General features: G+C 50.2%; 9 protein-coding genes across 9 annotated transcripts; 4 read left to right on the forward strand and 5 right to left on the reverse strand.

Annotated features, from left to right (window-relative positions):
* Window positions 1-289: 289 nt before the first annotated feature.
* On the reverse strand, window positions 290-6,210 carry N7468_007053 (dopey family protein; the record flags this gene model as incomplete). Its single annotated transcript, XM_058476349.1, has 8 exons — window positions 290-1,567; window positions 1,620-2,129; window positions 2,200-3,086; window positions 3,142-3,368; window positions 3,421-5,651; window positions 5,711-5,860; window positions 5,924-6,048; window positions 6,120-6,210. 8 exons carry the CDS (start codon window positions 6,208-6,210, stop codon window positions 290-292), a joined length of 5,499 nt encoding a protein of 1,832 aa, XP_058329239.1.
* Window positions 6,211-6,556: 346 nt separating this feature from the next.
* N7468_007054 (guanine nucleotide exchange factor MON1) lies at window positions 6,557-8,593 on the forward strand (the record flags this gene model as incomplete). The annotated part of the gene is made up of 3 exons (XM_058476350.1): window positions 6,557-7,133; window positions 7,187-8,043; window positions 8,294-8,593. 3 exons carry the CDS (start codon window positions 6,557-6,559, stop codon window positions 8,591-8,593), a joined length of 1,734 nt encoding a protein of 577 aa, XP_058329240.1.
* A 300-nt stretch (window positions 8,594-8,893) lies between these two features.
* N7468_007055 (proline iminopeptidase) lies at window positions 8,894-10,715 on the reverse strand (the record flags this gene model as incomplete). Its single annotated transcript, XM_058476351.1, has 9 exons — window positions 8,894-9,205; window positions 9,257-9,353; window positions 9,407-9,545; window positions 9,599-9,619; window positions 9,671-9,835; window positions 9,891-9,976; window positions 10,039-10,283; window positions 10,381-10,610; window positions 10,673-10,715. 9 exons carry the CDS (start codon window positions 10,713-10,715, stop codon window positions 8,894-8,896), a joined length of 1,338 nt encoding a protein of 445 aa, XP_058329241.1.
* A 672-nt stretch (window positions 10,716-11,387) lies between these two features.
* On the forward strand, window positions 11,388-12,866 carry N7468_007056 (pyridoxal phosphate-dependent decarboxylase family protein; the record flags this gene model as incomplete). The annotated part of the gene is made up of 1 exon (XM_058476352.1): window positions 11,388-12,866. The coding sequence occupies one exon, from the start codon at window positions 11,388-11,390 to the stop codon at window positions 12,864-12,866; it is 1,479 nt and encodes a 492-aa protein (XP_058329242.1).
* A 217-nt stretch (window positions 12,867-13,083) lies between these two features.
* Window positions 13,084-15,231, reverse strand: N7468_007057 (putative Kelch repeats protein; the record flags this gene model as incomplete). The annotated part of the gene is made up of 3 exons (XM_058476353.1): window positions 13,084-14,514; window positions 14,576-14,721; window positions 14,787-15,231. The coding sequence occupies 3 exons, from the start codon at window positions 15,229-15,231 to the stop codon at window positions 13,084-13,086; spliced, it is 2,022 nt and encodes a 673-aa protein (XP_058329243.1).
* Window positions 15,232-15,620: 389 nt separating this feature from the next.
* N7468_007058 (uncharacterized protein) lies at window positions 15,621-19,930 on the forward strand (the record flags this gene model as incomplete). The annotated part of the gene is made up of 3 exons (XM_058476354.1): window positions 15,621-19,418; window positions 19,473-19,551; window positions 19,614-19,930. The coding sequence occupies 3 exons, from the start codon at window positions 15,621-15,623 to the stop codon at window positions 19,928-19,930; spliced, it is 4,194 nt and encodes a 1,397-aa protein (XP_058329244.1).
* A 482-nt stretch (window positions 19,931-20,412) lies between these two features.
* On the reverse strand, window positions 20,413-21,496 carry N7468_007059 (uncharacterized protein; the record flags this gene model as incomplete). The annotated part of the gene is made up of 2 exons (XM_058476355.1): window positions 20,413-21,255; window positions 21,311-21,496. The coding sequence occupies 2 exons, from the start codon at window positions 21,494-21,496 to the stop codon at window positions 20,413-20,415; spliced, it is 1,029 nt and encodes a 342-aa protein (XP_058329245.1).
* A 677-nt stretch (window positions 21,497-22,173) lies between these two features.
* Window positions 22,174-23,736, forward strand: N7468_007060 (telomere maintenance protein PBP2; the record flags this gene model as incomplete). Its single annotated transcript, XM_058476356.1, has 3 exons — window positions 22,174-22,196; window positions 22,222-22,681; window positions 22,759-23,736. The coding sequence occupies 3 exons, from the start codon at window positions 22,174-22,176 to the stop codon at window positions 23,734-23,736; spliced, it is 1,461 nt and encodes a 486-aa protein (XP_058329246.1).
* A 352-nt stretch (window positions 23,737-24,088) lies between these two features.
* Window positions 24,089-24,864, reverse strand: N7468_007061 (uncharacterized protein; the record flags this gene model as incomplete). Its single annotated transcript, XM_058476357.1, has 2 exons — window positions 24,089-24,585; window positions 24,681-24,864. The coding sequence occupies 2 exons, from the start codon at window positions 24,862-24,864 to the stop codon at window positions 24,089-24,091; spliced, it is 681 nt and encodes a 226-aa protein (XP_058329247.1).
* Between the last annotated feature and the right edge of the window lie 365 nt (window positions 24,865-25,229).

Here is a 25,229-nt window from a genome sequence, read left to right on the forward strand (position 1 = left end):
ATTGTAGTCCTGCTTTTAAAGCGAGGATGCAGGGTGGCAATTGGGAACCAGCAAGTGACGTTGGCGGATAAAGCAGGAACGGGAGTGGGGGGGAACTGATGTTTAGCTTCAACCCTATTGGTCCCAACGTAGTATGATCAGGCACTTTGACGGGAAGTTCTATCAGCTCTACAAATATCCTCTTAGAAAAAAAAAAGCATTAAAATGAGCCAGGCGGGAAGTTTGGCTTGGCTATAGAGTAAAGCTATACACAGTGGATGAAGCAAAGAGAAGTGCGCTGTCTACGGCCTCAGTTCACCATGGTACTCTCGTTAAACAGATCCTCTAGTAGATCATCCCGGCAGGTTCCGAAATCAACGCTATCCATCCCATACGTGCTTTCGAACACGTAGATGCTCAGTCGGTCAAAGAAAGGTCGGAGAACCCGCTCGACAATCTCGTCCTTGGCCGTTTCACGGATATGGGCTGAGATGAGCCACGGCCGCTTTAGACCACCACGGGCGACAAGATCTGCGAGCTCTGTTGGCTCTGCTGGGGTAGCAGGGGATAGGACCTCCCGCCGCCCGAAGCTCTGCGACACTTCATCGGCCAGGGCAACTGGCTCCCAATTGTTCGGTGGGTACACAGCGTCGATGGTATCAGTCACGAACAGCCACTCCAGGAGCTGAAAATCATCTGGCGCAATAACAAGAAGAGTGTCCAATAGCTTGCACGCTTGAAGGAGTGAGTAAGGGTTATACACATCTGACTGTGAGCTGCTCGGTACAGCTGCAAGGGCTTCTTGGAGTTCAGTGTTGATCAACGGCCAGAAAGGCGCCAGAGCCGGAGCAGAGGTCTTGAGCACAATGGCCCGTAGAACCATGAAGATTTCAGCACGGGTAGCTGATGAAGGGGAAGATGAGCTGGTTGCGGCAAGGAGATCTTCCAGTCGCTGGAGTAAGCCTGGCAGTTCACCCACAAAGTAGTCATCATTGGCGGATAGCAGAAGCACTGCGATGCGGCGGAGGTTAAGCTGTGCCTTGCGGTCCGCCTCTAATCGGGCTGCAGACGCTCCAACGCCAAACATGATACCGGCAGCACTGGGAGGAGGCAGTCGACCCAATAAGTCTGCTAGCCGGTCTTTGTCCACAAGCACCCACTGGCGTAGTAGATCCATCCAACTTTGTTTAACTAAATCAACGTGTAATCCAAAGAACCGTGGGTCGTTGAAGGAATCGGCAATGTCTTTCTTCCACACCTTCGACGCAGCCGGTACCTTAGCCATCTGCTGTAGGAGGGCCATCACATTGCGGTTGAGATTATTGGGGAACAAGCGCGAGCGGATGAGGGGGCCGACTACGTTCGTCGAAACGCCGCTAATGGCGGAGTTGATACGATCTGAGTCTCCCAACGTTGTAATAAAGGACGGCATGGAAACAGCGAGGATGCTTAGCATATCATCCGGCCCGGTATGGGAGACTGCTGTGTGATCATAGTCTGTAGAAGATCGTGCCATAAGGCCGCTATCTTGATTCAACCCTAAAGGCTTACTTGTAAAGATTGCGGTAAGTAACCGTAGAAGGAGATCCTGCATGAAATCATCAGCTTTAGCTCGAAAATCGTAACATCGGTAGACAAACCCCGAGCTCTTTGCGCATGCGGCGGTCTTCGCCAAATGTGGTCTTCTCTAGCTTCACGCCGAGGATGGCAGCAAATTCGATAAGACGCGGGAGGATTTGTCGGTGAGGGAACGGATTGCTTAGTACGTCGCGGAGGAAAGTTGTACAGTCGGCCCAAATCTCGTCTAGCACATCGTCATCCAACGAACGGGCATAGGCAACCAAAAAGCTAGCAAGTTCTGACTCAGAAAGGTTGGTTGTTAATGAGGACTTGCGGCCGGGGTCTAATGCAATTGGGTTAGTACGCGTGTAAATCGCGTTGAAGACGGCAGGCATTGTTATCTTCGGGCTTGAGCCATCCAAGGTATGTAACAGATTGAAAATCAGGGCTGCAGATTCTGTATCGGATTTAGTCCACATCTCCACCAAGGTTTCGAGGCATTCAAGCGCCTCGGCTGCAAAGAAGTGTTCCAGAATGCGCCTTGATCTGTTGCGCATGCGGAGTGAGGTGTACTGGAAAGATGCCAAAGACTCGGAATCCGGTGTTGAGCCAACTCCACCCCCTGCCCCCCCATGCCCAGATTGAGAAGCAGAGACGAACGGCATCCTGGAAGCAGAGGAGGACAGTCAACCGGTCATTTGCAGCATTCGTACGACTCTGGTTACTATCTGAGTTGAAGACACCAGATACCATGTTTCCAAAGAAACTGTGAGGTTGATCTGGGCTCTTGGCGGTTGGGACATTTGATTCTTCTGCGAGGAGGCGTGCATGGGCATGGGCGAGGCATGTTTCAAGACCAGTAAGAAGGGATATAGTAACATGCTCAGAACGGCCTTTGGGCCAATTCTCTGTTTTTTGGAAGCCGAGTTGAAGTCTCTCGAAGGAAGATTTGATCTCCCTGCAGAAACATTCCACTAGCATGAGAAGAATCTGGAAAATTGAACCAGAATATAGTGGAAGAACCTCACACAGGAGTGAAATCCACCGGTCAATGATTTCTCGTGAGTTTGCTGAGCTGATGCCTTTCAACAAGCAATCAAGAAGTCGCTCTGGAGGGCGGGGAAAGCTTGCAATTGATGGCGCCCTCTCTGCTTTGTCGCTGGTGAATGACAAGATCGATGGACTTGTCAAGCGCTCTCGCGAACCAGCTCGTTGCCTTGGTCTTGGTGGTTGAGGGGGCACGTAAGCTTGGGCAAACCGTACCTTGAGTACCGCGAGGAGGGTGTCAATGAGGGCGCCCTGTACGACAACGCTGCCGCCTGCATCCAATGCAATGAGAAGACGCTCTACCAAAAAGTCATCGATTCCAGTCTCAGTTAGATCATCTGCGCCCGGGCCAAGAAGAAGCTCTCGCATGAGATTGAGAGCGTCCTTTTGTAATCGCTCGCCCTCCCTGTTGAAATCAGAGGGACCATGTGCCTGGTCACTCACAATCCGGTGAGTTGCCTCGAAAATAGCGGCGTGAAGACTTTGCTTATTCGCAGTGCCTATCAATGGTCAGTGAGGGAACAATCCTGAGAAGAGGAGCAAAATAGAGCATACCTTCAGACTTTGACTTGTCCTGTTTATCTGTCTGATCCAAGTCATGAGCGAGAAGTGCGATCCATCCATTGTGTGAGAGAGAGGTGATCATGTTCGACGCTGTTCGCAGCAAGTAATTGCATTCCTTGTAGTCGTCAGGCGAAATGGACCGAGTTTCTTCAGCAACAGCACTCGGGGTCTCGTGCTCAAATAATTCGTCAAGTTTCAGGACAATAATCTGAAAAATTCTGCAGAATTTTAGTGGGCGCATTCTCTCCTGATACATGCCTGGTCACCTACCGATGGATCGTTGGCAGATCTTGAAGCCATTGCTGCACACTTTGGGAAACATCTCCTGGCTCGCGGGATAGTAGATCCAGGGCAATAAAAAGCGGACGCTCAAGCAATGAGCATTGGTAGGAGAATGGCGTCCCTCCAACTTCAAAGACTTGCTTTGGTGGCTGCTCATGTGACCCGTGGTGGCTGTGGTTCCAAAGCACATAGAATCGCTCTGCTTGTTCTTCGGTAGAAAGGTGGTAAGACCCTGACGTCGAAGAATTGATCATTAAGCTAGTTATGGTTGCCTCCACAAGATGGTCTACCCAAGAGATTGAATGGAGAAGCCACAGACATCGGACGGCCTCGACATGGAATTTGGCGCTTAGTGGTGATAGGTAATGCCAAAATTGTTCAACGAGACTGGGAACAAGATTGCAGATATCCTCGTAGCTAACATAAAAGCCAACCGTGTGTATGAAGTACAGATTTGTGACCGCGGAAGTTATAGTTGAAAGAGTTGCAAATGCACTTGTGGAGACAACTTCTTTCGTGGGGAGCCTTTGCAACATTGCCCCATATAGTCGACCGTCCCGTAAAATACGAGACTTGGGGAGCTTCGTTAACAACGAGACAAGGCAATCGAGTTTGTCGTGTAAAGCAGGGGTTTTGTCGGTCTGCAGAGCTCCGATGGCTAACTCATGGGCCTCTCGAACAATCATTTCCCCAAGCTGCTTGGGAGGGAATGGTAGTTGCGGAAGTTCTAAGCTGTTCTTACTGCTTTCATAAAAGATATGCACCTTTTCCAGGCTATCGGTCTCTCGGGCCTTTGACTCAGCAGAAGACGACTTCTCGTAGCCTAGCTTCTTAGCGAAGGCTCTCTCGGTCAATAAGGGCATCAGCGATTTGAGAACATTGTTCAATGCATCAATCACAGTCTGCCTGTCGACACTTGAATCGGTTTGGGGTGTATATGAAGAGATCTCCCGCATCCTCACAAGGACAGACAGTGTCAAAAGAGGAATATGGGTTTCGAGCATGTCTTCCTCTCGGACATTGAAATTCTCAATAGTGAATTTGGCTAGACCAAGATCGCGGAGGACTTGGTCATTGTCCTTTTCCATGTCACCGGAACGGAAGTCAACAAGTCGTAGAAGCTCCGAAAAGATAACACTGCTCTCAACGCCATCGAAAAAGGCACTGGCACTGCGGAAAACTTCCTCCAATTGACTTTTGGGGCAGTCTTGCTCAAACGCCTGCACGCTCCGAATTATGGGGAGAAAGACAGAAGGCACTATGTACCCGCCAATTTCCCAGCGGTCCATCAGGGAAAGAGCGATTCGGAAAGGCTTGGTTCTTTCTGAGGGGCTATTTGAGCCTCCTTCGATCATACGGAGCAGGCCGTTGACTAAGGGCTTCAAGCCTAAAAGACTGAAATATTGCGATTGCGAGAGCTCCGTGCCGCCAGATGTCGCCGGTTGGACGACCTCAGAGGGAGATTGGGGTCCATCTGTAGACGTTCCTTCATTCGCAGGCTCTGGCCCAAGGAACCAAGCCCATAGTCGCCGATTCAAGCTCATATCACGTCGAGTGACCACACCGACAGCAGCAATAACCAATGTTTCGAGATCACTTTCGGTAATCCGAGACTGTAGAATTGGAGAATTGAGCGGTAGATGAGTGACAAGTAAGTCCAAAAAATTTCGCTGCACCAAAAGTTGTTCATCTGATAGACCAGATGCAAAGCATCGTACCAATAGTCCAGGTTCCGGGAGGATCACCGACTCGGCAGCAGCCACCATCGCTGGAGGCAACTCCTGAACATCCCCACTTTCACTCATACTTCTCCGGCGATCTGCTATGCCGAGCTTTGGGAGGTATCGGTTTAAGTAGGCCAGGGTCCCAAGCCGTCTGCTGGAGTTCGTGATGGATGCAAGAAATAAACATTGCCAGAAATACTGCCCAGAAGCCCCTACGTCCGATATTTTCTGTGTCTCCAGTCGGCCACCCACATCACGAAGTTTGTTGATGATGCGCAACGTTGGTTCAAAGTCATCACTTGTCTCTTCCTCGAGACCTGGGAGCAAAGCTAAAAGTATTGCCTTCAGAGCCGGGCGAATAGCTCGCGGTTCCAAATCAACAATGTAGCCTTCCACCAACGAAAGAAATAATGGGCGAACTGTGAGCGAAGCGAAAGTCAAGGTCGGGGCTAGGCCAGGTAGGTATAATGGAAGATCGTGCGACAACCCATCAAGCTAAAAAAACAAAGTTGTTAGTGCTGCTCGGCCCTTGCTTCAACAGAATTGAATCTCACCTTGATCAAGCCAAAGATGTAAGTGTAAACTTCCAAAGCCTTCTGGTGAACCCCCGATGGCAATGACGGGTTCAAACATTGGGCGAGTCGCTTCGAGACTAATACTTTATGGGGTACCACTGGTTGATCTGGAGGATGATTTTGAAGCGCCTAGGTAATGTGTATGAGCCAAATTTCCAGAACAACACAATTATGGGCAGTGTGATTGCTCACCTTCAACAAACGGCTCAGGAATGAAATGTAGTCGGCCCATTCTTGCAATGCGCTATCAAACAACGACAAGGCCCGTTCGACACTGGACGCGTAACGGCGATAGCTTTTATCTTTCTTGAGAGACACTGGTCAAGGAAGCAGCCAATTAGTTATTGCGCTACTATGAATAAGAATCGTGGGTAAGCAGGTATATTACCTTCTCTTCCTTGTAGGCGCGTTCGCGTCAGGGAGCTGTCGGAGCTTGCGGGGGAGTTCGACCTCGGAAAGGCACTCGGATCAAGGCTCATGGTGCCAACTTTGGGACGTCAAATGTATTTAGAAGCGTCAGACGACCCTTCGTCATATTTAGGACATCGAGTGTGACCCTGTGAGTGGTAAAGGGGGTCTTTGAGGTGGATGGTGAAAGGGCCACGCAGGCGGCCACATGGGGTTTTGTCTCCGCCTTTGGGAAGCTCGGAGTCGCCCGCCAACATCCAGAACGCTCGTTCTTCCCCACGTCTTCGCATCAGTTCTACATATAAAAGGTGACTGTTGCCAAGCTTCTGGTTTGAAACTGATAATGCGCAATTTATGAGTTGATACCCCGCGCCCAGCGATTGCGTTTACAAGCGCACGCCTAAAGCGGGGATGAACATGGCACACCCGGACGGCCAGGAAGATACTCGCAATGGCTCTGACGTTATGAAAATCCCTTCGGGAAGCTCAAATCCAGATAAATTGGAGAGAGTCCGTAGCCCTAGCCCAGAAGGCGTGCGACCACCGCTACCCCCGAGACCGAACACGCTGAATCTGCTGAGCGATGAATCGGCGTCCTTCGCAGCACTACAGTCCGAGGCTACGACCGCCATTTCCCGGGCAGAAATCAATACGCAGACCCAAGAAGGAGCAAATAGTGCATACTCCACGCTCGCTGCCCGTAGTCTATCAAAGGGACCAAAGGCAAAAGCAAGCCTAAGCCAACTGGCTAGGTCGCGAGCAACTAGCGATGCCGGTGACTCGGCAAGTATTCGAAGCTCTGTTCTCCCGAGTGGCGATATTGGGGATATGGACGCTCTATTTAGGGACTTCGTTTCCTCAATGCCTGATCCTCATTCTAGCGCCGCGAGCTTGCTGCATTTTGCCGAATTCCCTGGCGACTATGAAAACGATGCTCAGTTTTTGACCGAGTTTGATCCAGTTGGTGAAGTCGACGAAGACGCAGGCAATGAAGGTATGGCTTGAACCAAACTATTATTCTCAGGCCCTGAAATTAACCCAGATCAGAGTTGGTTCTCGGTCACTGGAAGCAAAAGCAAAAGCATTATCTGATTTTGTCCGCGGCCGGAAAGCCGATTTGGACACGACACGGTGACGGCGGTCTGATCTCTACCTATGTTGGGGTGATACAAACTATCATTTCCTTTTACGAAGATTCTGAAGATCACTTACGAGGTTTCTCTGCTGGAGACATGAGGTTTGTCGTTGTGACTCGTGGGCCCCTCCATCTCGTTGCTATCAGCCGTATGATGGAGAGCGACAATCAACTCCGCCTTCAGCTGGAAGCGCTATACATGCAGATTCTCTCTACTTTGACACTTCCATCTCTCAGCCATTTATTCTCTGTCCGACCCTCTACAGATCTCAAGCGACCTCTCCAAGGATCAGAAACACTTCTTTCTTCTTTAGCTGACAGCTTTACACGCGGATCGCCTTCCACCTTGCTGTCTGCTCTAGAATGCCTCAAGATCCGAAAACAACATCGCCAGTCCATAAACAATGCACTTTTAAGAACGAAGGATGGAAACCTGCTGTACGGTCTCGTCGTTGCTGGTGGGCGCCTTGTAAGCGTTGTACGCCCCAAGAAACATTCATTGCACCCAGGTGATCTCCAGCTTCTCTTCAACATGATCTTCGAAGCCGATGGTGTCAAGGCCGGTGGCGGCGAAAGCTGGATACCGGTCTGTCTGCCTGGATTCAACAGCAATGGCTACCTATACATGTATGTCAGCTTTCTCGATCTTCGGGACGATGTCAACGAGAGCGAAGATATATCCAAGGATGAGTCCGTTGCTATCGTTCTCATAAGCCCGAACAAAGAGAGTTTCTTTGAAATGAAAGAAATGCGCGATGCCTTTGTCGAGGTATGGAATCCATTGAGCTACTCCCGAATCTGTTCATTTTGGCTAATTTGCCCAGCAAATGGAGAAAAATGGCTCATTGAAAGTGATTAAAACTGCGATAGAGCAGGGAAGGCCGAGCACAACAGATATCGTCCCCGGTACAGTCATTCATCATTTCCTCTACAAGTCAAGGGCAAACGTTCAGTTTACAATGTCTTCCTTTGCTCCCTACCTTTACGTCGGCATCTCGACGGCGCAGGTACGTATCGAGGGCTGGCCAGCACTGTTCAATGCTTCACCCAAACTGGGATATCTGACTATAACTAGGTTGATGTCTATATACAATAATCTTCATCAAGGCATACACGCCAAACATACGAATGTGAAGGTACACTATTGTGTATCGAGGTCGGCGAGTTCTTTTGCCTGGGTGACCCCTATTTTTGAATTCTACTGTGTTGCCGAACCAAACGCCAATAGGAATGCTTTAGTGCAGGGTGCCAGCAAAATCACCCAGTGGATCCATCAGGAGGAGGAAAGGCTATTCATCGTCGGCGGTGCAGTATGTTAAGCAACCCCATTATCCCATACCAAACCTAACATTACGTAGGTCTTCTGATCACTTGCGCGTCACCGGATGTTTAAACGCAAGTGTATAACGAATCACTCAGACCAGCTGCACATATTATGCTACGCATATAGACATCATCATACTAGTAGTTTCGACTTCTTCGATTGGTTTGCTTTGGGCATCCTAGGAGCATTTGGACCGATGTTCCATGTGCCCGGGTCGTAAATAACCGGTATGCACACACACCTCTGGGTCATATCACATATGTCCCATCAGAGACTGTGGAATTCCTCTGGTCATTCAATCAAGGGAGTCATCCCGAAGATTGAGCAGCTGGCGCATGACCTCGCCGGATTTGCTGCGCAGCGCATCGTGATACATGGTGTTGGTGATGAACTGCTGCGTGCCCTTGATCTTGGAGGCAGTGCTCGAAGCCAGCTCATAGTGCACATACATGTCATCGATGTACGTGGCAGCATAGACCGGAACATTGTTATTGGCCAGCTGGGCCTCGTCGTAAAGCGCAGGCCAATCTGTGGTGTCAGCGAGGATTTCTGCCGCTTCCTGGACCGCCTTCAGCTCGGAATACGACTCGAACATGTCTTTGAAGACCTATCGAGAAACGTCAGAATTGAAGTATGGCGCTCCGGAGAGAAGTCATACCATTTCTCCAGTGAAATAGATCTTATCCCGAGCGGCGCTGATTTGGAACTCGGGTTTGAGGGCACGAAGCCTGTCAGCAGACCAGCGTGACGGTTTTCTGTTTTGGCGTTAGCCAGTGTTCATATTCAAGTCGTGGGCAAGTCAACTCGCCCTTGACAGTAAATTGCTTCGTGAAGAATTGCATAGATGATGTTCTTGTCCATCCCTCCATTCCCATCGATTGTGGTCAGGGTCGGGAACGTGAGGAAGCCGAATATCTCCAGATCATTCCATGCTCGAAGCACAATTTCTATAGCATCAAGTTAGCCAAGTCACGCTTCTATGAAGGAACAATAAGTTCACCATGCACAGTGTCAATGCCACCTATAATTTATTAGCATAAGCCAAACCAGCAATGATGAACGAACATCATACCATGAAAGCCAAACAAGATGCCTAGTTGTTGGAATCGAGCTGGAGTTAGCCAGCCAGTAGGCAAAGCAACCTTATTTTCTGATAAGTACTGCATGATCTTCTTTACTCGTGCAGCATCCTCAGGGAACTTAGCATAGTATGCCTGGTTCCTCTCTTTGACCTTCTCTGTGTCCTGTTAGTAATGATTTGGCATAACTAAATTATCACAGCAAGCACATACCGTAAGTTCGAGAATAAACAGGATCTGGCTCGTTGACCAGCGGGGGCAAGCCACCGCAAAGGAATACCTCGCGGAGGCCCTCGGGGCTATTCGTAAACAATGAGCGCATACTTCTCACCAGGTATCAGATAGAGTTGGGTGGGGTTACAATTTGGAAAGATATGTTACGGCGCAGAAGCCGCCAAAACTCTGGCCGATAATGCTCCATTTACGCTCATGCTCCGGGAGATCCTCAGTCACTGCAAGACGAATCGCCTCGCAATCACGCACGATGCTGTCTGCACGGAAGTTCTTGAGATACTCAGCCTGCTTAACGGCATCACCTTGACGAGCTAGAGTAGCTGCTGTGATGGTGGAACTCATTCCAGTACCACGCTGATCCAGAAATAGAACCTTTAGATAATTATATTAGACAGTCACCGAGCAGAAGTATCCTCGAGCAAGAGAAGCAATGATGACAAGCAGACATTGACATTGACTTACTTTGTACCCTTTTGAGAGTGCCGGTTCGACCATACCATAGTTCTGCGGGGCACTGCACCCAAAGCCGGGACCACCTTGAAGATACACAAGCCAGGGGGGCCTTGCATTCATCTTGGGTGGGCTCAATAGGTTTATTCAGACGTGTAACACTCCGCGCAAATAGTCGTAGGGTGCCATCATCGGGTTTGCTGTAATCGATGGGCACATCGAAGAACAGCTCAGCAACCCGGAGTTTGCCTGTCATTTGGTCAGCACTGCACCTCGAGCCATTTCCCCGTCGTATACCAAGCGCAACCCACCGGGAACGTTGTAGAATCGTTTGTCGATGAGTCTGGCAGCCATTGTTCGAGGAAGGCGGCCAGGGACGGAGTTGATCAGTGGAGAAAGCGTGCGCCCAAACGAAGCTATCTCGGCCCCACGAAGTTGTCCCGCAAACTTGAAGAGCCACTTGTTCTATTGACGGTCGGGGGTTCGAACTCCGGGCAACTAGCAACGTCCACAACCATGTTTTCTAGCTGTATGTAAATGACTACGCTTCTAATTCTACAATATGGGAATTACTTGCATAATGAGAACCGAAGTAGATTGCTCAGAGACCAGAGCGTACGGTACCAACCCCCGTCTGCGCCTCCGCCATACTATTGCCAGATTTATCAGAAGCCTCTATGTTCAAGTTCCAAATCCAATTCAGAGCGGTCGAACCTTTTGAAGTTGGGGGTTTTATGTATCTATTTAAATTTTTCTTTTCTTATTCGTCTTGAGATATCTGAATAAGAGCTCTACTATTGCTATTGTACCTTGAAGCGCCTACGGGCAACTGTAATCGAGCCAAATAAGACCAACATTGATTGAAGCCTCCCGAGGGCTGCTAGCCTTGACCGAGTTAGGGAGGTCCAACCGGGCGATTCGGGATCTGGAGAATATACTCACAGATCCCGTGTCCTTTCACCAAAGCTCCTTATAAATTCTTATGAATTTCCCCTGAGAGCCCTATTTTATGATCTGATCGGCAAGATGTCTGATCATTTCCAAGACCTGTGGAAGGTCGCCCAAAGGTCATGGGAATCAGGCGTTCTGCCCTCTGCGGAGGATCTGGCTCGAGCTCGAGCATCGCTTCCCACCACGCTTCCTGAAACCGGAGCTGGGCTTGAAGCTGTTCAAAAGCATATTATGGGCGACATCGTGCCCGCATTCAATGGGGGCAGCCTTAGTCCGAACTACTACGGGTTTATTACTGGAGGAGTTACGCCAGCTGCGCTTTTCGCGGATAATGTGGTATCCGCTTACGACCAGAACGTCCAGGTGCATCTACCAAATCATTCCATTGTTACAGATGTCGAGTACCGAGCGCTAGGCTTACTCGCCGATCTGTTCCGGCTACCCCGCGAAGATTGGCACAATGGGACATTTACTACCGGCGCCACGGGAAGTAATATTCTAGGACTCGCCTGCGGGCGTGAATTTGTCCTTCAGAAAGCGGCCGAGCGGAAAGGTAGCCCGATTAGCAGTGTGGGAGAACATGGCTTGTTCGAGGTCCTGCATGCTCTGGGTCTTTCCGGTGTGCAAGTTCTGTCAACTCTTCCACATTCATCTCTGGTCAAAGCAGCCGGCGTGCTAGGGATCGGTCGTGCCAACGTCCGAGATATATCTCGAGCAGATGACCCACTCAAGTTTGATTTGGAGATTCTAGAAAAAGAGCTCGCTCGACAAGACAAAGTGAGCATTGTTGCAATCTCGAGTGGCGAGGTGAACACTGGCCGCTTTGCAACTTCGGGGCTAGAGCAAATCCAGCAAATTCGCAGCCTGTGTGATAAGTATGGTGCCTGGATTCATGCGGACGGTGCTTTTGGTGTTTTCGCGCGCGTTCTGGATGATAGCCCGGAATTTGCGACTGTGAAGAATGGAGGCGCTGGTCTCGAATTGGTGGATTCTATCACTGGCGATGGCCACAAGCTACTCAATGTCCCTTACGATTGTGGTTTCTTCTTCGTTCGCCATCCGGATCTGCCATTTAACGTCTTCCAGAATGCGAACGCGGCTTATTTAAACGCAGGCCCTTCTTCAGGTCCTTCAATTCCATCGCCCCTTAATATCGGACTTGAGAACTCCCGTCGGTTTAGGGCACTTCCGGTGTACGCATCTTTGCTGTTTTATGGACGAGATGGGTACCGGCAGATGCTTGAACGTCAAATTCGGCTTGCGAGGGCTGTCTATAAGTGGATCTATGACCACCCGGCGTACACAGCTCTCCCTGTGGCATCATCTAAAGCGGAACTAGTGGACCAGACCTTTATGTCTATCTTATTCCGAGCCAAAGACGATGGCTTGAACGGAGAGTTATCGAGCAAGATCAACGCGACCTCTCAGATATTTGTCTCTGGAAGTAGCTGGGCAGGAGCCCCAGCGACTAGAATGGCCATTTCAAACTGGCGGGTTGATGTAGACCGAGACCTGGCTATTGTGACCAAGGTTCTCGATCGAGTGGCTCAGTAGTCAGGCTCTCCACTGCAGCCTATGTGATGTCTGGGCAGACACAGTTCGGATAGTTAGTTGCAACAAGGTACTGCTAGTAGAAGTATACTATGCGAGGCGTCCCATGAGAGAGAATAATAATGCAGTTGCAGACTCTCTGGTGGATTCTTCGAAGGAATAGACTTGAATGCGAAAGATGGAGTTCTTTTCTTTTCTTTTGCTTTGTTTTCAAACAAAATCAGCGACGACGACCTGCCCCACCCACGTTTTCCGTTCGGTCCGCCATGCTGACGACCTCCCCAATACCGGCAGCTTCTTGTTCATCCTCCAAGGCCATGATTTCCTCTCTGCTATCCCACCACTTTTCTTCTGCCATATCGAATGCCGCTTTTCGCAACTCTTTGACCGTTTTGCCTTCGGCCTGTCCTTTCATTCTAAGGGCTTCAAGAAGTGTATTCTGCCATTGCTCGGAGGTACGGGTGAAGAATTCTCGCAAACTCTCGAAAGGCCTCGGTTGGGGTCGGCCGTCATCAACTGGAGCTCCTGTTTCTTCCTCAACTTCCAGTTGCTGCATCTCTTGAGTAACGGACGGCACTGTAACTTCCGTTGGGGCAGGTGAGCCAGTATCAATAGACATTGCCTCCCCATCTTCATCCTCCATTTCCTCGTCCTCATCCTCATCATCCATATCCTCATCGCTGTCTTCTGCTTCGTCCATGAGGTTCCAGTTCTCAGGTTCCCTGTAGAAGATCTCCTTCACTCCATCAAGCTTGACCAAATCAATCGAGTACATGTCGTCGAAGGTAAACTCACGATCACCCTTTTCGAAAGTTCCTCCATAAATGAATAATGTATCATCCTGAACGGCGAGTTGGGCATTGAAACGCCGATGTGGCATCTCAAACCGCACAACAGCAGGCTTGCTGGGTTCAATGGGCTCATCATCCTTCGGGGTGCTCAATTTCATGAATTCGTCGTCGTCATCGTCGCCCCGAATTCCACCCTTCGCTTCTAAAGCCTTGAGATTGTTCAAAAGTTCCTCTTCGTCTGCTTTGGCTCGGTCTTTTGATTTAGCGGCCTGGTTTGCTTGCTGCTTCTTGCCCGGAGCTCGAGGCCGTCTTAAACTCAAAGGGAAGAATCGATTTCGATCCATAGTCCAAGCGAACATCGAATCGAAGAATTCACTGTCGATTCCCTCTTCAGTAAGCTCGACATCATGGACACCCCCAAACATGATTCCTCGACCTTTGTGATACGCCATCGTTGTGCCGGCACGGGGTGGATTGGGGGTATTAGCAGGCTTCTTTCGTCGCTCCCAGCGAATTGTGGGGCCAATATTGGCAGGAGCATCCGCAGCTGGCGGACTAATTCGAAGAAACCAAGTGTCCTGGTGTACCATAGGCTTCATAGTCATTTTCTGAGCGCCGGCCTTAGCCTGCTTGCCGCCAGTGTTGACATTGGCCTTCACGCGGGAGTATCCACCGTAGATGACTGCGCCACTATCATGTGGGAGGAATGAAAACGAAGATCGAGGATCAGGCTTTTGTGATGCGATTGACAGCGTGGGATTGAACCAAGTATACTGGCTACAGTCGTAGACCCAGAGATCCTGGAGGTATTTTGTTTGCTGAGATGTATCTTGGAATCCGCCAAAGACCAAGATATAGTTCTATATTAAGATTAGTCTCGCAAACCGTCTGACAGGAACAGATTTATTAGTCTCAACGTACCTTCCAGTAGGTCATTCGATGCCCACTCCGTGCTGGTGGTCCTTTGCCTTTGGTCTCTAGGCGGGTCCACTCCCTGGTAGCCGGGTCCAAATGCCAAAAATCATTGTAATGATAGAACGTACCCTGCTTGGGAGATGAGAACTCTCCTATTGTATGTTAGATCTGAGGCTGCTTATATCCGATATTGGGACCTCTGCTTTGGATATTTTACCTCCGAATAGATATACACCACCGCTGTTGCCTCCTCGACACCACGCATGACCACTTCTTGGCAATGGACTATTAGGACTGGTAACTTCTCTCCACTCTCCTCGGTCAATCAGGTAGACGTAGAGATTGTTGTAGAAAGTTGCGTGGGTTCCATCAAAGTATTCGCCACCGAATAGAAGCAATTCGTTTCGGTTGGAGGGAGATGCAAGCAATGTAGCTGAAGATCGCGGCGCTGGAGGGCCTGATGGTATTTCGGTGACCTTTAAGAACTTGGCTTGCTCCTCAGCGTACTGCGCAAGAATGGAATCCAGATCTGCGTCTTCGGCATCACTGTCGGCATCTTTGCCTTTAGCCTTTGACTTCTTCTCTTTTTGGGCCGACTTCTTGGATTGCTTTGCAGCAACGCGTGCCTTGTGCTCGGCTGACTTCTTGTCTTTCTTTCCCATAGTGAAATTTTCGAGCAAAGATTTTTGCAGCTTCAAAAACTTTGTCTGCGGGGCGTAAAAAAAAGCTTTTCCCCACATTGATAGGCGGGCGGGCCGCCAACTACTAGCTATGGAGTCTGTTGATCATTTTCCGAACGACCCGACATGCAAGTTTATGCTTATGAACAATATGGTCCTTCACTACGTAGTATACTGGAGTCCAAGTGCAGAAATAATCAATTCCAGCCGGTCTTTGAAAATGCTTCATGCCTTTGGGGAGATGAGCTGATAATGTATGGGCGCAGTCAGTGGGCACTCACCGCCCACGTGCCCGACGCGTCTCGAGTGTCGTCGCGACATCTTGAGATCGACTTGACTACAGCACAAAGCCATGTGCTGGCAACGCCCCCATGACGAAGAATAACCTTGCCTCGCACCTCAAATGGCTAGTGAAACAGGGACCTTCCTTGTACCCATCGCTGTCCGGCGACGTCCCTCCCATTGAGCCCGCGCGCCTTTCACAACAACCTACCCCCCATCCGACGAAAAGCGAGTCCCTGGATACAGCTTTGGAGGAACCAGACAATGCGATCCTACAGGGAATGGCCAAAAGCAACCAACACTCCTTATCAACGAGGAAGCCTCGATTGTTGGAGCCACTCGACACGTGGGAAAATAAATCATCCTTGATCTCGAAAAAAAGAGCCCAATGCCAAATCCACCGCTCAAGGTTAGTAGATCTGGGAGACGCTTTTGCGGAAGTCATTGAGAGTAACTTTTTTATAGGAGAATCCAAATCTCACCTGGGACCTCCATCCGCGGTGAAGAAAAATCAGTCAAAAGCTACCCCGCTTCGATCCAACCTCAAGTACGAAGATATCGAAGCAATTGACTTAACGGGCGATCCGGAGAGGTTCCTTCCACATTCGGCAACGAAGTCTGTGGAGCCGCAAGGGGATGGACTCGCACCAGGCGGAAAAGGAGAGAAGCGTGGAAAGAAGCGAAAGAGCGACGAGTATACTTCAGACCTTCTTTCTCCCTCAAAACACGCGACCAAAGTTCGAAATCTCTCTAAGGTGGATCGATCTCCATCTGCAAAGAAAGTTTTGACTGAACCGTTGTCAAATACTCCCAACTCATTAAGTTCAACGCCTTCCCAACAGGTGATTGCCGATTCAGACGATGAAGACCCATTCGATAGTTGTTTCGAGGAGGATGATGTTGATGGAATGATCCTAGACGACACGGGGCTCTATCCAAAGCTTCCTCAATTGAGCCCTTTGGAGAATGAGACGGGCCCCGAAAGGGATATCCCGAAGCAATCACGCAGGACACCTCCGCAAGAGGCTCCAAAGGACTTGAAAGCACTCGAAAGACCCTTGCAGCCTCCTCGAAGCTCACCAGAACTCAAAATACCCAGTTCTCAACCGAAAGACAGTAATGTTATCAAGGCGATGGCCCTCTCGGCCTCCTCTCTGGAAGAATCGATCGCGCAACTAAAGAACACGCTGAAGGTGAATTCTGAATTCGTCTATGAAGAAGCCATGCAGGGTCGTCAAGCGCCGGAATTAATAGTCGAAAACAAGAGCCTTGTGTCTCGTATCGAAGCTATTAAGGAATTGCAGACCCAAAAGGCTGCTTACGATGCGTGCATGTCCCGCAAAGAAGGGTTCAAGCAGAAATTGATACAGGCTATCTCACAAGGCTTAGACCCCTCAACAATGCCTCAAGAATTGGCCCAGAGCCGGGCAGTGGAAACAGAATTGGAGCAAATTGAAAATCGAATCCGTGATCTCCTTCCTCGAGCTAAGATATTCGATCTTGTCAAAGACTTAGGGACAGCGCAGATTGATTCACCAATTGCCGAAGAGCATGCCGCGCCGCGAGTAGCTCCATTTCAGAGACAGTCGGAGAACTCTGCAGTCTCTCGAGACCCTGGCCCAAGCTCTTCATGGTCTGCCCTTGCACCCAGAGAGTTACCACCAAAACAGCAGCTTTTTTCCAGTCCAAAGAAGGCTACTGAAAGCCGCGTCTCTCGAAATATGGGCTCACCTATGATCGATTTCGACGACGACTTTGATTGGAACGATAGTGACGATGAAATGTTCGAAGTAGCTGGAAAGATGAGCCAGCATCAGCCAGCACCGATTCATGGACCAGCCATTCAAGACCGCCCCGTGTTTGCCGAGACTTCTGGAAATACATCTCGCATGCCGCCGCCGAAAAAGTCACCAGGACATAGCCAGTTTTGGTCAAATCATCCTTGGTCCCATGATGTTAGGACTGTGCTGAAAGATCGTTTTCATCTTCGGGGCTTTCGCGCAAACCAGCTCGAAGCAATTGATGCAACGCTTGGCGGAAAGGATACTTTCATCCTAATGCCGACCGGAGGTGGAAAGTCTCTGTGCTACCAGCTTCCCTCCGTCGTGACAAGCGGTCGTACCAATGGCGTTACAATTGTTATTTCTCCCCTGCTTAGTTTGATGGAGGACCAAGTCACTCACCTGCGGAAGTTGAATATCAACGCGTTTATTGTGAATGGCGAAACGGAAAAGACAGAACGATCTCGGATCTTGGCTGAGTTATCAAATGGAGGAAGTGAAAACATGCAACTGTTATACATCACCCCTGAGATGATCAGCAAGAACCAGACCCTTGTGAAGGCGCTTGAAAAGCTTTATCGAAGGAAGAAATTCGCACGCCTGGTAGTCGACGAAGCGCATTGTGTTAGTCAATGGGGACACGACTTCAGGCCTGACTACAAAGAACTGGGCGAAATTCGAGCCAGATTCCCTGGCGTCCCTGTCATGGCGCTGACTGCTACTGCTACAGAGAATGTCAAAGTTGATGTTATGCACAATCTCAAGATGAGCGGTTGCGAGATATTTACGCAAAGTTTCAACCGTCCCAATTTGACCTACGAAGTGAGGGCCAAAGGCAGGAATGACGACGTTTTGGCTGACATCGCCAACACTATTACACGTGATTATCGCGGTCAATGTGGCATCGTTTACTGTCTGTCTCGTGCCACATGTGAGGCGGTAGCCGAGAAACTTCAAGCAAAGTACAACATCAAAGCCAAGCACTACCACGCTGCAATGGAATCACAAATGAAAGCTGAAGTTCAGGATGAGTGGCAGAGAGGCAACTGCCATGTCATTGTCGCGACTATCGCTTTTGGAATGGGAATTGATAAGCCCGATGTGCGTTTTGTGATCCATCACAGTATTCCGAAGAGCTTGGAAGGCTACTACCAGGAAACTGGACGAGCGGGCCGAGATGGGAAACGTTCGGGCTGTTATCTTTACTATAGCTACCGAGATACCATGACACTCAAGCGGATGATTGATAAGAATGAAGGCAGCAGTGGCGAGCAGAAAGCTCGCCAGAAGCATATGCTTCGCAATGTCGTGCAATTCTGTGAGAATCGCAGTGACTGTCGGCGAGTGCAAGTGCTTGCATATTTCAACGAATACTTCCGCCGCGAGGATTGCGCGAATACCTGTGATAATTGCAGATCCGACCTGGTGTTTGAGACGCATGATTTCAGTGAATTTGCATCTTATGCGATTAAGATCGTCCGCAGCTTTCAAACCGAGCCGCGTGAGAAGGTCACTTTGCTCTACTGTGTTGATATTCTTCGAGGCGACTTGAAAAGACCAAAGGATCCGTCTCATCGAAACTTGCCTTGGTATGGAAAGGCCTCGTCTCTTGAGCGAGGAGAAGCGGAACGTCTTTTCTACCGGTTGTTAGGTGAAGATGCTCTTGCAGAGGAAAATATTATGAATGGGAAAAACTTCGCTGTTCAGTACATAATCCTTGGCCGACGAGCTACGGAATACGAGTCTGGTCAGCGGCAGATGAAATTGCAGGTCCGTGTTTCGCCGAAAGGCAAGGCTTGTGCAGCAAAGCCAGCCGCGAAGGGGAAACCCGCCAGCCAAGGCTTTCCCCAATCTACCATGGTGTCTTCACCTATTCAGTCTGCCAATGAACGTCGCCAGGCGCGTACGAAGGCACAAACTTTTGAATTTTCGGACGATGACAGTGACGGATTCGAGCCAATAAGGGTCACGGGCAGAGCACAACGAGAGCATGCCCGCCCACTGGGGCCACCGATTACCGCAGACCAGCAGATGGATCACCTTGACCTTCTACATCGGGCAGTGGTCGAAGATTTCGAGGTCACCGCAAAGCGATATCTCCAAGACGTACGTCCATTGTTGGAAACTTTTGCACGGCGAACATTCACTAACCTTGTTTAGGTTGTTGTTGAAAAGGGCCTCCGGACACAGCCTTTCTCAGATCACATTCTCCGTACTATGGCGATCAAATTTCCCAAAGGTGAGAGATCATTAAGCCTGCGAATTAAAGACGATCCTTTCCCATACTAATAATCAATACAGACCTCACGGAGCTTTCTCAGATCCCTGGCATTGATGTAGATAAAGTCCGACGATACGGCCGTCACATCTTGAGACTTATCGATAATGCTAAGCGCCGGTATGAAGAGTTGAAGGACGATGCCGAGTCCAATGGTGTTGTCCCGGACCCCAACCATCATAACGTCATCAACCTCAGCAGCAGCGACGAATACAGCGATGACGACCTTTTTGTGGATACAGAACCCAACTTTGACCTTGATCATCCCATGGAGGAACTCCCAGACAACATCACTAGTCGATACTTCCCCTCCCCCACCATCGCCTGGGTACGATCCTGAGGATGAACATGAATCCAGGCCAGTCGCTTCTAGCTCCAGAGGTGGCAAGCGTCCGTACACAAGAAAGCCTAGACGGAAGAATGGGGTTTCTACTGGCAGCTGGAAGGCTAAGGGGTCTAGATCGAGATCTGGAACAAGCAGTCGTCCGCCAAGTCGATCGTCTGCTGCTTCTCGGAAAACGAACACAAAACCCAAAGCCTCCAAGCCCACGATCGGAATGATGCCTCTCTAATAATTCCCCCCTTTTTCTAACGATTCCCTCATGTTTTACTACTGGAGCATAAGGCATATGTAGGCGTTTCCCTCTTCAGTGGAGGTTGGTATCCTTTTCTTGTCTTTTCATTTCCCCATCACTCGGATTGTTTGAAAACCGTGGGATGGGCAAATTCTGAGGGGATTCATGACTTTTGAACATCATTAAATTAGGATCTTAGTTGACACAATACCATCTTCGCATGAAATAATTCAAAATCACTCGCGCTCTAGACAACAAGAGAGCGACCAAAATCTATCAATCGTAGACGCCGGGCATCTCGAGGATGGAACTGAGCTACCTTCGCTCTCACTAGGAATCGTGACACTGCCGAGTCTCGCTCTAATGCAACATAAGAATTCCCCGCCTCTAAGAGCGAATCAAGCAGCTCGTGGATTTCTGTAGCGGCCGCCTCTCGTTTGTTTTTGGCACCGCCGCTCTGACGTAGGAACAGGTCAATGCGCTGCTGGCCGTCCTCCGCTTCACTGGATTGCTTTGGCTTTTTAGGCTTTCCATGAGCTGTATAGCCTGCATTGAGAGTGGCATCCGAGATCTCCAAGGCATCCCCCACAGTCGGGCCACCAAGATCCTCTGCTGCTAACATCGGTGCCAGGGTTTCATCGATAAAGCTGTCCAGAGACCCTTTGATCTCCCCCAACGCGCGGTCGAGCTGTTTTTTCTTCCTCCTTTGATCACGGATCGTTTGAGCAGCCACTTCAGAGGGAGTTTGCTCTTGCCTTTGTGCATTGGCATTTCGAATGCGTTGTAGTCGCTCTTGTAAGCCACTTGAGATTGCACGCGAGTCTCGAAGATTAGCTTCTTCTAGATTTAGACGATCTCGATCTTTGGACAGTGATTCTGCCGTTGTTGAGATAGCTTTTTTGCCGTCTTTGATTAGACGAGAGGTTTCCTCGATGGCCATGAGGGATGGAAGGACAGAGTCTGTTCCTGGAAGGTCTTCCTCCGCTTTGAGGAGTGATTCATAGGCTTTCCTTGCTCGTCGAGCATTGCACACACGTGCCCAGGGGTCATTGTCTGCATCTAGCAGATCAAAGGATCGACGTTCCCGAAGCTAGAGGTTCTGTGTTAGTGGATCCAAATTCCATACAGGAATTCAGCACATATACCTTTTTCAACTCCTCTTCTTGGAGCCGTACTTGCTCCTGCAGCTCCCGTAGAGTGCTGTCCAGTCGTCGGGTGTAGACATGCAGGGCCGTTGCGCTAAGAGGCTCCTCGGTGGACTCCTTCTCTACGGCTGCACGATCATTGGCGAATTTCTGTATGTTCTGCACGGTGGATTCCGATACCTCCATAGTAGATTGTGCGAAGTTCACGAAGATTCTAGATCAAGCAGGCAGTCCTCAACGGCCAAGCACCATGTACATTGAAGACATGCAAACAGCCCCAAGTAGTACAAACGTGGGACCCGCGTCGCGCTCCCACGTGATTTTCTGCCTGAGGCGGGTAGTCCCGCGTAACCTCATCACCGCTGCTCTTGCTCACCTCCATTCCTCTACTAGGTATCCTTTTCCCTTTCCCTTTCTCCTCCCCTTCCCATCTCCCCCAGTTCCCCTTTGGAGATATTTTCTGGTTCGGAAATTCTAGCGGTGCTTTCCTTATCTGTCGCGCTTCATCGCCCATTTCCTTTCACCTTCCTGAGGTGGACTTTCATCTTCCATCACCTCTGCTTCTCTTTACTTGGAGCACTTCCCCAGGACAGCTTCCCAGTGAACCTTCAGCAGCCCAACCTCACTTCCCACAGGTTCCTGGCCATCAGGAAGCCGGCCCCTCCCATCATTTCAACTTCTCCTTCATCACGCAGCAACTCATTTTCCACTCCACATCACCAGATTCCCTCTTCCGATCGCCCGCACCAGCCTCTTGTCTTGGGACCCTCTGGTGTACATAAACGAGCCAATAAAGAAAGCAGATTTCACTCCTGATTCGCAACCTCGTTCGCGTAAGTGAAGAAGTGACCCAAACAGCAACGATGTCCGACTCTCCCACCAATTTGCAATCTGGCAAACGCCCTTTGGAGGACCCCTCCTCCTCCATCGGCTCCCAGCGAACTGCCTGATGCCAAGCGCCTGGCTCTGGGTACTGAAAAGACTCGTACTGAAGTTAAGGCCGAGACCGACGCGTCTACCAACGAACCCACGGCCGACTCCAAGGACACCCAGGGTGACACAATTGTTTCGGACGCGGCCAACGATAACGTCCAGGCTGAGGCTCAACCCCAGCCCATCCAGTCCACGGCATCCCAGGCCGAACGCGCTGGCTCCTCCTCCGAGCAGCCCAACCAACAGGACGAAACCCACTGGATCCACATCCGCGCCGTGATCTCTAGCCAGGAGGCCGCTACTGTCATTGGCAAGGCGGGTGAAAATGTTTCTCAGATTCGCCGAATGTCTGGCGCTAAGTGCACCGTCAGCGACTATTCTCGCGGTGCCTTCGAGCGTATTTTGACCGTCAGCGGCCTCCAGGACGCCGTTGCTAAGGTAAGTAATCACCTGCCTCGCGCAGTGCTAAACGTTGGTCCCCCGATGGGCGACGCAAGACTAACTTTCTATACAAGGCATTCGCTCTGATCATCCGCACCTTAAACAATGAGCCCCTTGATGCTGCATCCACTGCCCAGTCCAAGACCTACCCCCTGCGCTTGCTAATCCCCCACATCCTTATCGGATCTATCATCGGAAAGGGTGGTAGCCGTATCCGCGAGATCCAGGAAGCTTCTGGAGCTCGCCTGAATGCTTCTGATGCTTGTCTTCCCCTGTCGACCGAACGTTCTCTGGTCATTGTCGGGGTCGCTGACGCTGTTCATATTGCGACCTACTATGTTGCTGTCACTCTTGTCGAACAACTGACTGATCGATTTGGTGGCCCCGCGGCCTCGGCCTACGCCACTCGTAGCGGTGGTCCTGCTGGTGCCGTTCCGGGTGGTATGCAGGTGGTTCCTTATGTTCCCCAGCCTGCCGGCGGCCAGTACGGTCACCCTGACCAATTCAAGCGTCACCACCCGCAGCAGAGCCGAGCTGCCTCTGGAGCCTACGGAGTCCCATACATGCATGGCCAGCCTACCCCTGCCCCTGTTCCTCAGGCCCCCATGCCTTATGCTGCTGCACCCCACACGCCCTACCCCGCTGCTACCCCTCACCAGCCAGCTCCCTATGTGGGCCCTCAACCCACCCCTGCCCGTGGCGCCCCTACTGCTACCCCTGCTCCCGCCGGTGGTAATATGCCCGGTCAGCCACTCACCCAGCAGATCTACATTCCTAACGATATGGTTGGTGCTATTATCGGCAAAGGTGGGGCCAAGATTAACGAGATTCGCCACCTCAGTGGCAGCGTGATCAAAATCAACGAACCTCAGGAGAACAGCAACGAGCGTCTGGTAACTATTACTGGTACCCCTGAGTGCAACCAGATGGCGCTGTACATGCTCTACACCCGACTTGGTGAGTCCGAATCCGTCAACCATAACCGGCTTCGAGAGGTCTTTCTTACTCACATCGGCTTCATCCCCACAGAGAGCGAGAAGCACCGCGTCTAAAACGGCAATTGCGTTTCTTTTTTTCTTACTGGGAGGTTATCTGGCGTCAAGCCCCAAAAGTACACGGTGGTTTACGACATTCAGTTCATGGTTCTTTTTTTTTTTCTTTTCTCCTTTTTCAATTCCTTCTATCTTACACGGCCATATTTCTTATCTTGATGCCCTACCCCTTCATGTTGTATCTTTATCAAGGCGTGTGACAGAATCCTGGCTCTCTAATAACCAATCCCACCTTTGCGGTTACTTCTATTCTTAGCCACTCGATTAGCCCCTCTGATTGAGACTTCCAAAGCAGAACAGCACATAAATTCCCAATCTCCCACTCTCGTGGCGTTTCTGACATTCCGCCTCGTCAAAGCTTCTTGAAACTAACATGTTTCATTTCAAATCCCGGTAGTTGAGGCAGCATCTTTTCTCTAATGGGCGCAATACTGCTCCCGAACTGCTCTGTCTCCTTTGCCTTCTTATGAACCTCCACGCTCTCCCACCCAACTGCCAACAATTGCACTACGGCCTTCCCACTGGGACTTTTGGGATGAGGCACCGTGCTCGGCCGGTCAACTTGGCCCATGGCCCACGATTGTGGCCCTGTCCCAGCAGGCATCTTGTCCATCAGCGCTGCGCGGAAGTTGGTAAGATCCCCATGTAGCTCCTTGACCTCAGCAACCGAAAGCGAGTCAGGGAAATTCAGGGCACAGATTTCCGTGACCGGATTCGTGACGAGTGCATCTGCGCCACTACCAGCGGGACTGAGCGTGGTGTAGACTGACACAAGCGGTGCCTGCGCCTTGTCGTCCAGGAAGGGGTGAATTTCGTCCGTATTGGCGGAACCGCGGGCATCAGTCCAATCTGTAAGTCCGCGTAGTTCCATCAGTAATAGTCCGCTATTTGCTAGCAGGGTATCGTATCGCCTCAAGCTTCGACACTTGCATAGGGGTACCTACCCACCACCCAGACTAGAGAATTCTCATCTTCGACAGCCCGGCCCCAGGTGGAGCTATGGTGGCTGCTCTGTACTTTGGTGACGTTGAGGGCTTTAAGAAGAGCTTCACCCTCTGCACTATTGGGATCCTCGGGTCGCACAGAGGGTTTCACTTTGAAAAATAGGAACTGGGTGATCTGCGTCATTGTCAGGGTGTCTAGTATTCCTTCGTAGAGAAACTGTTAAGAGCGAGGACAATGGATACTAGTAGTACTCTAGACGAAAATCGAGGATATTGAGTGTATTTGAAGTCGGATTTGGGGCTTTGGAAACTGGTGTGACACAGAATGATGTCAGAGTGCGTCTACAAGAACAGAAAAGGCAAGTGCGTGTACTGACTAGAAAGTAAACCATTTCGACTGGTGTATTCAATACTGGGTAGAATAAATATAGATTTCGCGATATGCCCACCTTGGGTATGTTGGATTGATAATGATATGGAAAACGCGTCGATAAGGCCATTGAAACCATTATGTACATCTCCATGATGTTAAGAGTCCAGATCTGTCTC

This window comes from Penicillium chermesinum, assembly GCF_028974085.1.
Source record: "Penicillium chermesinum strain IBT 19713 chromosome Unknown utg000005l:1.0-4115287.0:1.0-4118363.0, whole genome shotgun sequence".
Lineage (NCBI taxonomy): Eukaryota > Fungi > Ascomycota > Eurotiomycetes > Eurotiales > Aspergillaceae > Penicillium > Penicillium chermesinum.